We start from the raw sequence: 16,690 nt of genomic DNA on the forward strand, positions 1-16,690 counted from the left end.
TTAAAATTCAACTGAAGAATTTATTAACGACAACGGCGACATCCCGTCACAGCAAAACTTTCTCCATGGCACTCTTGACCCCGAGTTTTCCATAAAGTTGTTCTTTGTGTTCTCACTTCATTTTCAAGGACTTTCACAATGTCTTGAAGTCAAACATAAAATTCCCCCTTTTTTCAACTGAACCTATGGTTTACCCTCTGAACGGTATCGAGGACCCACTTTACTATGTTCACGAAGAGTTGTGCGTTACTGCAAGCATGGACCTACAACGATAGGTCCATGCTGCATGTTAAGAGGATTTTATTTACCAATTCTAGGTGGCATATGAGTTTTAGGTGATCTCCTCCCGGTATTTTGACTGTTATTATCGTAAATGAAATTACTCTGGTACGAATTAACCTGCAATTACTACCATTCGTTAACATAATACTGGCCGTAGACGTTGAATAAATCTGGGCAGTGAAGTGCGCAGCCATTAATGTAGCCACGCAGAGACTGCGAAGTAGAGAGGCTTCCCCCACGTTATTGCGTCAACCATTGGCGTCAACACTGGAATCCACAAAGTAATCGTGAACTTTGATCCGACCATGGAGGTGCTAGAGAAGGAGAGGCAACTAAAGCTCTCCTTTGAAGTCATGCGCGGCACCGCCGAGAAGTTATGCGTTCAACTACAGGTGTTACCCATGTGCTTTGACAAAAGAGAGCATCAATAATCGGGACTAGCGCTCTCACATCTAGAAATATTTGCTCCTACTGCAATTCGCTCTCTCTTTCAATGTGATGGCAACAATGAATTAATGTACCTTGAATTGGAGCAGAGAATCAAAATGCAGTGTAAAACTCACAATTTTAACAGCAAATAGTTTAAAAACACGCTGGAAGACGCTTTAACGGAGTACTTTATTTGAAAGATCAAAACATCCCCTTATTAACAGATAGAAAATTAACATGCGGAAATGTGTGCATTATAGAAAAAATAGGTTTTTATGAGGGCCTAATTTTCATTTCCTTTCGATTTGCGAATTACGAAGAAACTAGAAATACATGTTAATAATATTGAATTCTTTCCTAAACTATTCTAAATCAATTCGAGTATTTGATTTAAAATTTTGCGGTGAAATAAAGCTTGTAATTCAACGAAAGGTGAAATGCGTTCTTCGTCTCCGAACTTCGTCTTGCAACTAGAGCGGTGTCGAGCATGACTTCAAAGCGTAATGGAATGCTAGACATCCCATTGTAACGCCTTGAACCCAAACATGTGTTTGCATGAATTACGAAGAGTTGCCACTCCATCTCTGTAACACCTCCCTGGTTGTCACTCGCTCTCTGTGGTGTGGGACCCTCCCACCAGGTTTGGGGAGAATCTCATGGTCCGTTTTGTTTTCTCATGTAGATTTTCCCTCAAGTCTCAAAATCGTTCCTGATTGCAGAGTCTTGAAAAGACACTAAAAAGATCGAAATGAACAATAAACTTCGCTTGTCTCGTAGAATTGCGTGTCCATACAGTTGAAGAAAAAAAAAATGTTACTTTCAGCAAATGTTTGTTTACGTGTCGGTCATCAGTGCCTTGTCCATGCGCCGACATCATTCTGTTGGTCGGATTTACACAGGGTAGTTTTTGTGGAGGACGTACTTGAAGAAGAGATCGACCTCGAACGGGTCACACGGATTCAGCATGATCGTCAGGTCGTTCATCGGCAGCTGCAGAAACGCAAGTTGAGCCGCACCGTAGCCTGTAGGAGGAGTAGGTTTCAAGATTCAAGATTCAAGATTCAAACTTATTTTCACTTCAATCAAATAAACAAAGAAAATTATAATACAATGCATATGCACAAGATATTTGTAATAATTGCAGAATGTGACTTAACAAAGTACATATGAAAATGAGTAGCAGATGAAAAAAAAAACCCACAATAATATCTTTATCAATATATACATAAAGCGTATAATACAAGTTAACTAAGGATAGGGAGGGAAATAGAGGGTCCCACTAAGAAGCAAAGCTTGTACGAAAAGGGACCCTCAGAAAATACACAAGACAGCAATATAAAACAAAATAAAACTATCCAATGTCCCCTGACATGAAATCAAGATAATTGGGAAGGGGAAAAAGAAAGAAAAAAGAAAAAAAGGGGAAAAAAAGAACTACAGCACGTGCCATCGTGGACGCAAGCAAACAGGATTCCATGATGTAAAAGCAGTGATAAAATACCTTGATTGAATACACTGCATTTTTTTTTTTTTTTTAATACGTACATACCCGTGAAAATGCAAGAGGAGAGAATAGACACATCGGTATATACGGAACGACAATAGGACATGTAAGGAGGACTTGTGTTAAAAAAAAAAAAAAAAAAATCATAATTGTTTGATGTTTAACCCAATCCCACCGGGCTTTTTGAGGGATTTGAAAGCACCAAGAGGGGTGGGGGCCTTTTTGCACCCCCCCCTTCAGATCTCGGACATGGATAGCGCGATCCTCGCGAAAATTTGCACGAAGGCAGAGGCCAATGTAATCTATAAGACTGTATAATTAGAGATTTCAAATTTTAATTTATGTATTTTATATTAATCAATTTATGCTAATTTATGCAAAAATCATATTTTGCCTATAAATAAAAAATAAAGCTCTAAGACTTCTAATTTTTAGTGAACATATTCTTTTCAATATCCTCAACAATAATATTGAAGCAAAAATTCGGCTTCATAATTATTTCTCATGTATTTTATTTTATGTTGAATTTCTTATGTATTTCTTTGTTTTTTACTTTTTGTTTTTGTAGTTCCATCAAAAATGGTCGCAGAAACTTTTTAAAGTATAATCAGGCTAAAATAAATCATCAGCCATTGAAAGTGAAAATATTTATTTTGTATAAATTAATTGCAAAAACAGAATTTACATTGGATTTGTACACAAGATCATGTTTTTGAGCAATTTTGGGGTTGAGAATTTTGGGTCGAGTTGTAAAATGTCACGGCTAAAGCATCACGCATTGCATAACACTCACGCAAAAGGTGGGGGGGGGGGAGGGCCGGTGGGAATAGGGTTAAGGAAATCATGACTTGACTGAGATGGTAAAACGAACCTACCTCAATATACTTACAATATAAGAAAGAAAAGGATGACGGTGGTGGGTCAGTGCTGGTGGTGATGATCGTCATGCTCATCGTTGTGCTGACCGTGGTGGTAATCGTGGTGATGATCGTCGTGCTGACCGTGGTGGTGATCGTCGTGCTGATCGTGGTGGTGAGCGTGGCGCTCATCGTCATGCTGATTATTGTGGGGGTGATCATGGTGATGATCGTCGTGATGATCATCGTGCTGACCCTCATACTGTTTGTTGTGCTGATGGTGGTGATAATCATCATGATGGTCATCGTGCTGATCGTCATGCTGGTCGTGGTGGTAATCGTGATGATCGTGGTGGTGATCGTCGTACTGATTGTGATGATGATCATGGTGCTCTTTGTCGTGCTGATTGTCGTGCTGATTGTGGTGATCTTGGTGATGATCGTGGTGATGATTGTGGTGGCGATCGTGGTGCTGATCGTCGTGCTGATCGTCGTGGTGATCCTCGTGCTGATGGTGGTGATCGCCGTGATAATCGTCGTGATGATCGAGGTACTGATCGTCGTGCTGATCGTAGTGCTCATCCTCGTGCTGATCGTAGTGATGATCATCGTGCTGATCGTCGTATTGATCGTCATGGTGATCATGATCGTGGTGATGATCGTCGTGCTGATCGCCGTGATGATCGTCGTGGTGCTCGTCATGATGATCGCGGTGATGATCGTCGTGCTGATGGCGGTGATGATCATCACGGTGATCGCGGTGATGATCGTGGTGATGATCCTCACGCTGATCGTCATGATCATGGTCATGATCTTGGTGATGATCCTGGTGGTGATCGTCATGCTGATCATGGTGGTGAGCGTGGTGCTCATCGTCATGCTGATTATTGTGGGGGTGATCATGGTGATGATCGTCGTGACGATCATCGTGCTGACCTTCATACTGTTCGTTGTGCTGATGGTGAAAATCATCATGACGGTCGTCGTGCTGATCGTCATGCTGGTCGTGGTGGTAATCGTGGTGATAGTCATCGTGATGATCGAGGTGCTGATCGCCATGTTGATCGTAGTGCTCATCCTCGTGCTGATCACCGTGCTGATCGTAGTGCTCATCCTCGTGCTGATCGTAGTGCTGATCGTCGTACTGATCGTCATGGTGATCATGATCGTGGCGATGATCGTCGTAGTGACTGTCATGATGATCGTGGTGATGATCGTCGTGCTGATCGTGGTGATCGCGGTGATCGCGGTGATGATCGTGGTGATGATCCTCGTGCTGATCGTCGTGATCATGGTGATGATCTTGGTGATGATCGTGGTGGTTAGCGTGGCGCTCATCGTCATGCTGATTATTGTGGGGGTGATCATGGTGATGATCGTCGTGACGATCATCGTGCTGACCTTCATACTGTTCGTTGTGCTGATGGTGGTAGAAATCATCATGATGGTCATCGTGCTGATCGTCATGCTGGTCGTGGTGATCGTCGTGCTGATTGTGATGATGATCATGGTGCTCTTTGTCTTGCTGATTGTGGTGGTGATCTTGGTGATGATCGTTGTGATGATCGTGGTGATGATCATCGTGATGATCTTGATGCTCATCCTCGTACTGATCGTGGTGATGACTGTGGTGACTGTGCTGATCGTCGTGATGATCGTAGTGATGATCCTCGTGCTGATTGTCGTAGTGATCATGGTGATAATCGTGGTGATTGCGGTGATGATCGTCGTGCTGATCGTCGTGATGATCGTGGTGATGATCATCGTGCTGATTGCGGTGATCGCGGTGATGACTGTGGTGATGATCCTCGTGGTGATGATCATTGTGATGATCGTCGTGATGATCATGGTGATGATCGTGATGATCGTCGTGATGATCATGGTGATGATCGTGATGATCTTGATGCTCATCCTCGTGCTGATCATGGTGAGGACTGTGCTGACTGTGCTGATCGTCGTGATGATGGTAGTGATGATCCTCGTGCTGATCGTCGTAGTGATCATGGTGATGATCGTGGTGATGATCGTCGTGCTGATCGCGGTGATGATCGTTGTGATCATCGTGCTGATCGTCGTGATGATCGCGGTGATCGCGGTGATGATCGTGGTGATGATCCTCGTGGTGATCGTCATGGTGATCGTCGTGATGATCGTCGTGATGATCATCGTGATGATCTTGATGCTCATCCTCTTGCTGATCGTGGTGAGGACTGTGCTGACTGTGCTGATCGTCGTGATGATCGTAGTGATGATCCTCGTGCTGATCGTCGTAGTGATCATGGTGATGATCATGGTGATGATCGTGATGCTCATCGTCGTGATCGTGGTGATGATCGCCATGATGATCTTGATGCTCATCATCATGCTGATCATGGTGATGACTGTGCTGATCGTGATGATCCTCGTGGTGATGATCATTGTGATGATCGTCGTGATGATCATGGTGATGATCATCGTGATGATCTTGATGCTCATCCTCTTGCTGATCGTGGTGAGGACTGTGCTGACTGTGCTGATCGTCGTGATGATCGTAGTGATGATCCTCGTGCTGATCGTCGTAGTGATCATGGTGATGATCATGGTGATGATCGTGATGCTCATCGTCGTGATCGTGGTGATGATCGCCATGATGATCTTGATGCTCATCATCATGCTGATCATGGTGATGACTGTGCTGATCGTGATGATCCTCGTGGTGATGATCATTGTGATGATCGTCGTGATGATCATGGTGATGATCATCGTGATGATCTTGATGCTCATCCTCGTGCTGATCATGGTGAGGACTGTGCTGACTGTGCTGATCGTCGTGATGATCGTCGTGCTGATCGCGGTGATGATCGTTGTGATCATCGTGCTGATCGTCGTGATGATCGCGGTGATGATCGTGGTGATGATCCTCGTGGTGATCGTCATGGTGATCGTCGTGATGATCATGGTGATGATCATCGTGATGATCTTGATGCTCATCCTCTTGCTGATTGTGGTGAGGACTGTGCTGACTGTGCTGATCGTCGTGATGATCGTAGTGATGATCCTCGTGCTGATCGTCGTAGTGATCATGGTGATGATCGTGGTGATGATCATGGTGATGATCGTGATGCTCATCGTCGTGATCGTGGTGATGATCGCCATGATGATCTTGATGCTCATCATCATGCTGATCATGGTGATGACTGTGCTGATCGTGCTGATGAACTTGGTGCTCATCGTTGCGCTCATTGTCATGTTGATTGTGGTCATGATCATGGTGATGATCGTGGTGGTGATCGTGGTGGTGATTGTGGCGCTGATCATCATGCTGATCTTCATTCTGTTTGTCATGCTGATGGTGATGATCATCGTGCTGATCATCATGGTGGTGATCGTGGTGATGATCGTGGTGATGATCATGGTGGTGATCGTCGTGCTGATCGTTGTGCTGATCGTGATGATGATCATGGTGCTCTTTGTTATGCTGATTGTGGTGGTGATCTTGGTGATGATCGTGGTGATGATTGTGATGGTGATCGTGATGCTGATCGCCATGATGATCGTTGTGATGATCGTCGTGATGATAGTGCTGATCATGGTGATGATCTAGGTGGTTATCTTCATGCTGATTGTCGTCCTGATGGTGGTGATGATCGTCATGATGATCGTCGTGCTGATCGTTGTGCTGATGGTGGTGATGATCGTCGTGCTGATGGTGGTGACTATCGTCGTGACGATCGTCGTGCTGATCACCGTGATGATCGTGCTGATCTTGGTGATGATCGTCTTGCTGATTGTGGTGGTGATCGTTGTGCTGATCATGGTCCTGATGGTGGTGGTGATGGTGGTGGTGATGATGGGCAGGTTGAGCCTCACCATAGCCTGAAGTAGGAGTAGGTTTAAGAAAGAGGATGATGGTGGTGGTGTCAGTGCTTATGGTGATGATGGTGGTGCTGATGGTGATGATGGTGGTGCTGATGGTGGCGTTTGGGCGATGGTGGTGGTGTTGATGATGGTAGTGGTGGCAGTGGTGATGGTGATGGTGGTGATGATGGTGGTGGTTATGATGGTGGTGGTAGCAGTTGTGATGGATGATGGTGCATCTTGGTGGTGATGGTGATGTTGATGGTGGTAGTGGTGTTGATCATGATCCTGATAATGATCGTGGTGATGACGACACAAGCATTGTTAATGGTTTAATCACCATTGGGATAACCTCTTCTTGGGTACCATAATCAATATGTCCTTCCAAAAAGCCCTATCAGGATCATTATCCCAAACACTGCCATTTTAATTCTAAACCTTTAGGGTAAAATGAAATGAAATGAAACAAGGAAAAGTAGAAATTACGCGGTGCGTAATATATGTCCCCGCCGGAAGTAGCATTCTGTAGCAAAATGTGCAATATAGGTAAAAAATCAAGGTCAAAGGTCAAAGAAGTCAAAGGTCAAAATTCTGTGTAAAAGTTTTGAAGCCCTCACCTAGTGCCATCACATAAAGCAAACGGAATCAAAATCGGGTTAGAAATGGCGAAGGAGTAGCATTTTATAGCCAATGTACAATACAGGTCAAAAATCAAGGTCAAAGGTCAAAGAAGGCAAAGGTCAAAATTCTGTGTAAAGTTTTGAAGCCCTCACCTAGTGCCATCACATAAAGCAAACGGAATCAAAATCGGGTTAGAAACGGCGAAGGAGTAGCATTTTGTAGCCAATGTACAATACAGGTCAAAAATCAAGGTCAAAGGTCAAAGAAGGCAAAGGTCAAAATTCTGTGTAGAAGTTTTGAAGCCCTCACCTAGTGCCATCACATAAAGAAACGGAATCGAAATCGGGTTAGAAATGGCGAAGGAGTAGCATTTTGTAGCAAATTGTACAATATAGGTCAAAAATCAAGGTCAAAGGTCAAAGAAGGCAAAGGTCAAAATTCTGTGTAGGAGTTTTGAAGCCCTCACCTAGTGCCATCACATAAAGCAAACGGAATCGAAATCGGGTTAGAAATGGCGAAGGAGTAGCATGTTGTAGCAAAATGTACAATATAGGTCAAAAATCAAGGTCAAAGGTCAAAGAAGGCAAAGGTCAAAATTCTGTGTAGAAGTTTTGAAGCCCTCAACTAGTGCCATCACATAAAGCAAACTGAATCGAAATCGGGTTAGAAATGGCGAAGGAGTAGCATTTTGTAGCAAATTGTACAATATAGGTCAAAAATCAAGGTCAAAGGTCAAAGAAGGCAAAGGTCAAAATTCTGTGTAGGAGTTTTGAAGCCCTCACCTAGTGCCATCACATAAAGCAAACGGAATCGAAATCGGGTTAGAAATGGCGAAGGAGTAGCATGTTGTAGCAAAATGTACAATATAGGTCAAAAATCAAGGTCAAAGGTCAAAGAAGGCAAAGGTCAAAATTCTGTGTAGAAGTTTTGAAGCCCTCAACTAGTGCCATCACATAAAGCAAACTGAATCGAAATCGGGTTAGAAATGGCGAAGGAGTAGCATTTTGTAGCAAAATGTACAATATAGGTCAAAAATCAAGGTCAAAGGTCAAAGAAGTCAAAGGTCAAAATTCTGTGTAGAAGTTTTGAAGCCCTCACCTAGTGCCATCATATAAAGCAAACGGAATCAAAATCGGGTTAGAAATGGCGAAGGAGTAGCATTTTGTAGCAAAATGTACAATATAGGTCAAAGGTCAAGGTCAAAGGTCACGACTGAAATTCTGTGTAGAAGTTTTAAAGCTCCCATGTAGTGCTATCATATAAAGCAAACAGAATCAAAATTGGCTCATAAATGACAGAGAAGTAGCAAATTGAAAATTTTGATCACACACGGACGCACACACGGACGCACGGACGGACACACGGACGGACGCACGGACGGACGGACGGACACACGGACACACACACGTACGGAGCCCGTTTCATAGTCCCCTGCTCGAACTCGTTCGGCGGGGACAATAAATTGAAATGAATTGAAATTCAATCAAATGAAATGATATAAAAAATGAAATGAAATATCAAATGAAATGAAATGAAATTAATTTAGGGGAAATAAAGCGTCTTACAAAGGCGGCTCACACTGGACTCGCGCGCACACAGAGATCGGATGGGAGCGAGCTACACTCTTGCAGTGCGCTGGTCGCGAACTCACTGTGTGCGAATCCTTGCTCTGTGTGTGTGTGTGATGAAATTATAGCGAGCTGCCTTTGCAAGAGGCTAGGGTAAATAAGGATTTGGGTAACGGCAAATTTTTAAGAAATCTTACAAAATGTTGTTCTTTGAGCACTTGACTTGAAATTTGGTCCATGTGACCCCTATAGTACATAGACGTGTAAACTTATTCTTTCATCATTGTTGAACAATGTGTTGCCATGGTTACAGCATTTTTTTTTTCCGGGTACGCAAGCACTGGGTAGGTTATAGCCTTTAGCCAATGCTGTCTGGGCTTATATCCCCTGCGTGTCTAAATCGAGACTAATTGTGATACAGTAACGAACACGGTCGGAGGGGCCGCAGACCCCAGCGATCACTGCTGTCACGCACACTGCGTTAGTCTATTTTCAAACACTGCTGAGAGGCAAACAGCGCGCGAGGCCTTGTCCAAAGGCTAGGTAGGTAACGAACTTGTGATATCTTAATGCAATCACAGTCCTTTCCACCATTCAATTTCACAATGTTGCCCTGGCAAGGTGATAATTGTAATGCAGGTATGTGGTTTTGTATGTGTGTGTGTGTGTGTTTATAATAGCTTGTAGTTTCCGTTGAAATAAGTCGAAGCTAATCAACGCAACACATGAACACTATGTTATCAGCGGTGTACTTTACTACACTGTTGTGCTATTCATTAATTTTTTTATATCATCGTCAAAATAATGATATCTATAATAACAGTTCAGTTAAAAAAAATGCAGGAGACCATCTTAAGCGATGGTGGACTCCTGCACTCAATTATCTCTTTCATTTACTGAAAAATACTGTATCATACTATTCTAATTTATGTTTTTGTGTATGTATACTGCTCAATGCAATCACTTAGGACCTATGTGTATCTACTCGTGTACTGTTATCGATTTATTTCACTGCACTTGCTATCCTCTGTCTTTGAACTTTTGGCATTCGTATTCAATTTGTATCCGATTGAATGCAGAAATAAATCAAATCAAATAAAAATAGAAATAAAACTAGAAATGTCACTATGGCGACTGGTATGCCTCCGCCATAATGCATGGTTCTCCGAATAGGCCTATAGCACAATGTCTTGACAATGTGTGATGACAGTTTCACATAACTGGCAAAATATTGAAAATGACAGGTTTGTCACAAATGCATTGAATGTTCACTTTCCTTGAACTAGGTTTATTTGGATGAATGGCTATACTGTCTAATAAGAGTGCAGGTATTTAGGGATTTGTACCCAACTTTTGACCCTTAATATACGTTTAAAGAAGAAGTGAAATTTAGCACTTTCTCTTGACCTTTGACCTTTTGGCCTTTGACCTATTGACAAGAAACTTCCAAGAGAATCTGTATTGGGTAATACATGCATACACTAAGTTTCAAGGAAAAATTCTACAGACATTGCATAGATGAGAGGGAAATAATGACAATTTGATGAGTTGACCTCGACCTTTGACCCCCTGACCTTTGGCCCATGACATATAAATACCCTAAATGATCACTGTCAGTCAGTACATGCATATATATTAAGTTCCATGAAGATGTATCTTGAAATATTTGTGAGATATGGAGAAAAAAGTTAAATTTTAACATTTTCACTTGACCTTTGACCCTTGACCTTTGACCCCGTGACCCTAAAATCCAAACAAAGTATTACCCCCCCCCCCGATATACCCTCATACCAAGTTTGATGTAAAACCACCACACGGTTCTTGAGATATCAACAAAAACAAAACGGGACGGACGGACGGACGACCGGAAAACAATGCCTCCGGCCACTTCGTTGGCGGAGGCATAAAAAAAAAAAAAAGTCAGTGTAGTAAAGTCTTGTGTGTCAACGCAGCAGTCCCTCAAAAAACTAGAACTATCACTCAATGTGATTAATACTCCACCTAACACTGAGGAAGTTAACTCAACCAGCAATTACTTTGTATGGTGTTTATCCAAAAAAAAAAAAATAGAAACCATGGCAATTCAACATCGAATATTAAAATGTATATTGTTCACTGATAGTCACATGTGCCATAATCAAGTCAAGTGCTCAAAGCCTAAGTAAGATAAGTAAATTGGCAATTTCTATGATTTTCATTAAAAAAAAAGTTACCATGGCAACATGTTTGACAGAACAAAAGATTAAGTTTGCACAACTACATATCACAGCTGTCACCTATGCAAAATTTCAAGTCAAATACTCAAAAGCTGAGTTAGCTGAATTCACATTATCTCATAATTTTCATTCAAAATATGCTGTTACCATGGCAGCACATTTTTCAACAATGACGAAAGATAGATTTTGTACATCTAAGTTATACAGTGATCACATGTGCCAAATTTAAAGTCAAATGCTCAAAAACTAAAAGAGTTAGATTAACCACATATTTTTAATTCAAAATATACTGTTACCATGGTAACACATTGTTCAACATTGACGAAAAATGAAGTTTGCACAACTTCGTACTATAATGGTCACATGTGCCAAATTTGAAGTCAAATGCTCAAAGACTGAGGAAGTTAATGGAATCCGCAGTATTTTTGTAGGATTTTCAATCAAAATATGCTGTTACCATGGCAATGCATCATTCAACAATGATGAACTAGAACTATCACCCATTGTGATTAATACACCCCATCCACAACTGAGGGAACTAGCTCAACCATGATTAACTTTTTTACTTTTTAGTGAAAAAAAACAAAAAACAAGGAAAAGTAGAAATTACGCGGTGCGCAATTATGCCGGAAGTAGCATTTTGTAACAAAATGTGCAATATAGGTAAAAAATCAAGGTCAAAGGTCAAAGAAGTCAAAGGTCAAAATTCTGTGTAGAAGTTTTGAAGCCCTCACCTAGTGCCATCACTTAAAGCAAATGGAATCGAAATTGGGTTAGAAATGGCGAAGGAGTAGCATTTTGTAGCCAATGTACAATATCGGTCAAAAATCAAGGTCAAAGGTCAAAGAAGACAAAGGTCAAAATTCTGTGTAGAAGTTTTGAAGCCCTCACCTAGTGCTATCACATAAAGCAAACGGAATCGAAATCGGGTTAGAAATGGCGAAGGAGTAGCATTTTGTAGCAAAATGCACAATATAGGTCAAAAATCAAGGTAAAAGGTCAAAGAAGTCAAAGGTCAAAATTCTGTGTAGAAGTTTTGAAGCCCTCAACTAGTGCCATCATATAAAGCAAACGGAATCGAAATCGGGTTAGAAATGGCGAAGGAGTAGCATTTTGTAGCAAAATGTACAATATAGGTCAAAAATCAAGGTCAAAGGGCAAAGAAGTCAAAGGTCAAAATTCTGTGTAGAAGTTTTGAAGCCTTCACCTAGTGCCATCACATAAAGCAAACGGAATCGAAATCGGGTTAGAAATGGCGAAGGAGTAGCATTTTGTAGCAAAATGTACAATATAGGTCAAAGGTCAAGGTCAAAGGTCACAACTGAAATTCTGTGTAGAAGTTTTAAAGCTCCCATGTAGTGCTATCATATAAAGCAAACAGAATCAAAATTGGCTCATGACAGAGAAGTAGCAAATTGAACATTTTGATCACACACGGACGCACGCACGGACGGACGGACGGACGCACGGACACACACACGTACGGAGCCCGTTTCATAGTCCCCTGCTCGAACTCGTTCGGCGGGGACAAAAATGTTACCATGGCAATGCACTGTTCAACAGTGAATAAAAGTATTGCTCACTGTTAGTCACATGTCCCACATCTCAAGTCAAGTGCTAAAAAAATTGAGTGAGCAAGATAAATAAATTGAAGATTTCTATAGTTTTCATTAAAAATTGTGTAACCACGGCAACACAACGTTGGATATTACGAAAAATGAAGTTTGAATAAGTGTATATCATAGCCGTCACATGTGCCAAATTTCAAGTCAAATGCTGAAAGGTCGACGGGATTAGTTGAATCCACAATAGTGTATCATTTTCATTCAAAATATACTAATACCATGGCAACACATTTTCCACACTGACAAAAGATAATTTTTGCAGATCTAGGTAATGTAGAGGTAACATGTGCCAAATTTGAAGCCAAAATTCTCTAAAACGGAGAGAGTTAGGAGAATCGAAATGTTTGTATGATTTTCATTCAAAATACAGTTTTCATGGCAATACATTGTTCAACAATAGCCATGTCTACACCTATCCAAAAACTTGTAGTTATACTAACTACGAGCGCAAAAATTCCTTCCCCTAACCACGACAAAACTTCGATGCCGTTCACACATACATGCAGTTGGCAAAACCTCGAGGTAAAGCTAACTGCGATAGAAAATAAAGGGCGCCTAGTTCGCACATAGGGTTGCGCGCTATTGTGGAAAAAAAATGAGCGTCGTGGTTAACAAAACTCCGTTCACATCTGTCATAGTTTAAGCGCGCTGTGGGGGGCCTTTCCAAAACCACGACGAAACCACGACAACACCCTAAAGGGCTTTTTACACTTGTGTTTCTTAACCCCGGACTTTCTCTGACCCAGGACTATCGTTAGTCCCGTACCAATTTTTTCAGCTTTTTACACTCGCCAATTAGTCCCGTACTATCTCTTGTCCGGGGCTAAGGAGAAAACTGACCTTTTTACACTCGTCTTTCTTAGCCCCGGACTTTCCAAACCACATGAATATTCATAATTACGCTGTGTACTGTACACGTACACGCACGCACCGGCAGCACTTGATTACCTCGTTTCTGATTGGTCAGTGAGGGTCGCACTTCGTCTCCGTCGCTTAGCCCAGGATTATTTTTTCGTTCTGTTTACACTCACTTGCTTGGCACCGCAATTGCGGTGCTAGCACCGCAATTGCGGTGCTAACCCCTGCTATTTTGCAGGGCCAGATAGTACCGTACTATCGGTGGGGCTAGCCCACTTTGGCAAAAACGAGTGTAAACAGAAAGTGGGCTAAGGATAGTCCCGTACTATCGGTGGGGCTAAGGCCCCCCCTTAGCCCCACCGATAGTCCGGGGCTAAGCAAAAATTTACAAGTGTAAAAAGCCCTTAAGAAATCTTATGGCGTTGTGGTGTCTTCACCTTTAAAGGTTTTGTCGTGGTTTTCAAAACTACATGCGTCTACATCTACGCTAACTTGGAGTTTAGTGCCTCGTAGTTTACAAAACCTCGAGGTTTTGAAAACCTTAAAGGGAAGGTAAACCCAAAGAACAATGTGGATTGAGTGAAAGCAGCAACATTAGTAGAACACATCAGTGAAAGTTTGAGGAAAATCTGACAATCGATGCAAAAGTTATGAATTTTTACAGTTTTGGTGTTGGAACCGCTGGATGAGGAGACTACTAGAGGATAATTATGACGTATGAGTGGACAACAATACAAAGAAAATATAAAGGAAATTCAACAAAAATTCACTTTTCTAGAATTATGAAAAAACAATGGACCAACCGCTTTCAGAAAACAGGGGGAATAATTGCAACCCTTAACATATATCAATATCAAGTTGATGGAATTTGTAATTTTCATGAAAAATGAATTTTTGCAGAATTTTCTTTATATTTTCTTGGTATTGTTGTCCACTCATCTGTACGACATAACCTCTAGTAGTCTCCTCATCCAGCGGTTCCAACATCAAAACTTTAAAAATTCATAACTTTTGCATCGATTGTCCGATTTTCTTCAAACTTTCACTGATGTGTTCTACTGATGTTGCTGCTTTCACTCAATCCACATTGTTCTTGGGGTTTATCTTCCCTTTAAGGTAAAGGGATCTAGGTGTGAACCTCACTATTAATGAAATATGAAGTTTACGTATCTCTGTACTATAGTGGTTGCATGTGCCAAATTTCAAGCAAAATTCTCAAAGACTGAAGGAGTTCCCTGATTCCACAATATTTGTGTATCATGTTTTTCATTCAAAATATGCTGTTACCATGGAAACGTATTGATCGACAATAACAAAATGTTAAGTTTGCACATCTACGTACCATAGTGGCCAGGTGTGCGAAATTCCAAGTTAAATGCTCAAAGAGTTAGCTAAATTCACAATATCTTTATATGCTTTTTGGTGAAAAAAAAAATGTTGTTACCATGGCAACGCATTGTTCAACACTAATGAAAATTAAGTTTGTACCTCTATATGCTATAATGGTTACATCTTTCCAGCTAAATGCTCAAAGACTGAGGGAGTTACATGAATCCACAATATTTTTGTATGTTTTTTTAGTGAAAAGATGTTACATGGCACCACATTGTTCACCACTGATGAAAGATTAAAGTTTGCACAAACTACAGTGGTCACATGTGCAAAATTTCAAGCCAAATGCTCAAAGACTGAGGAGGTTAGCTGGATCCACAATATTTTGGTATGAATTTCATTCAAAATATGCCATTACCATGGCAACACATTGATCAGCAATGACGAAAGATTACGAATGCACATCTACGTACTACAGTGGTCACATGTGCCAAATTTCAAGCTAAATGATCAAAGACTGAGGGAGTTACCCAAATTCATAATATTTTTGTATGTTTTTCATTCCAAATGTTACCATGGCAACACAATGATCACCACTGACGAAAGATTATGTTTACACATCTACGTACAACGTGGTCATGTGTGCCAAATTTCAAGATAAATACTGACAAACCAAAGGGAGTTAGCTGTATCCACAATATTTTTGTATGCTTTTTGGTGAAAAAGCTGTTGCCACGGCAACGCATTGTTCAACCTGACGAAAGATTAAGTTTGTACATCTATACTCTACAGTGGTCACGTGTGCCAAATTTCAAGTCAAATGCTCTATGACTGAGGGAGTTAACTGAATCCACAATATTTTCGTATGATTTTCATTCAAACTATGCTGTTACCAGGGCAAAGCATTGACCAACAATGACGAAAGATTAAGTATGCACATTTACGTACCATAGTGGTCACATGTGCCAATTTTCAAGCCAAATGCTTAAAAACTGAAGGAGTTAGGTTAATCCACACATTTTTGTATGATTGGTATAAAAAAAAAAAAAAAAAAACCTGCTGTTGCCGTGGCAACAGATTTACTAACGCACACATCAAAGGTGTTTGGCACAACTACAAATTGCATTGATCGCATATCCCAAATTCAAACTGAATTGCTACAAAACTGAGAAAGTAGTTCGATCCACAACATTTTGTAACATTTTATGAAAATCTGCCGTTGCCATGGCAACGCATTATAAAATACTCATGCAAAAAGGTGTCTTGCACATCTGCCTGTGATAGCGGTCACACATGCCAAATTTGAAGTTAACTGCTCAAAAAATGAGAAAGTAGTTCGCTCCACAAGTTTTTTCTGAAAACATGCTGTTGCCATGGCAACGCATTACGTAATACTAACGAAAAAGGTGTTTTGGACATCTACCTTTGATAGTGGTCACACATGCCAAATTTGGGGTCAATTGTTCAAAAAATGAGAGGAGTTCGATCCACAAGATTTTGCACCGACCGCCCGACCGACCGACCGAAGGTACCGCAAGACCAGAGATTGGTCATGTGTGAT

The 16,690-nt window shown here is 41.2% G+C and overlaps 1 protein-coding gene across 1 annotated transcript; it reads right to left on the reverse strand.

Moving 5' to 3' along the window:
* On the reverse strand, positions 1-4,489 carry LOC140233683 (uncharacterized). Its single transcript, XM_072313782.1, has 2 exons — positions 3,105-4,489; positions 1-1,733 (listed from the first exon to the last, which is right to left on the reverse strand). Exons 1-2 carry the CDS (start codon positions 4,477-4,479, stop codon positions 1,603-1,605), a joined length of 1,506 nt encoding a protein of 501 aa, XP_072169883.1. The 5' UTR covers positions 4,480-4,489; the 3' UTR covers positions 1-1,602.
* Between the last annotated feature and the right edge of the window lie 12,201 nt (positions 4,490-16,690).

The sequence above is a fragment of the Diadema setosum genome, chromosome 10 (genome assembly GCF_964275005.1).
Source record: "Diadema setosum chromosome 10, eeDiaSeto1, whole genome shotgun sequence".
NCBI lineage: Eukaryota > Metazoa > Echinodermata > Echinoidea > Diadematoida > Diadematidae > Diadema > Diadema setosum.

What these genes read in the sequence shown, in the direction of transcription:
- LOC140233683 (XM_072313782.1), bottom strand. Translation starts at nt 4,479, where the DNA reads ATGAAGGTCAGCACGATGATCGTCACGACGATCATCACCATGATCACC. An exon ending in ATCCTTTTCTTTCTTATATT is followed by an intron (nt 1,734 to 3,104) that starts GTAAGTATATTG and finishes CTCCTCCTACAG; the next exon opens with GCTACGGTGCGGCTCAACTT.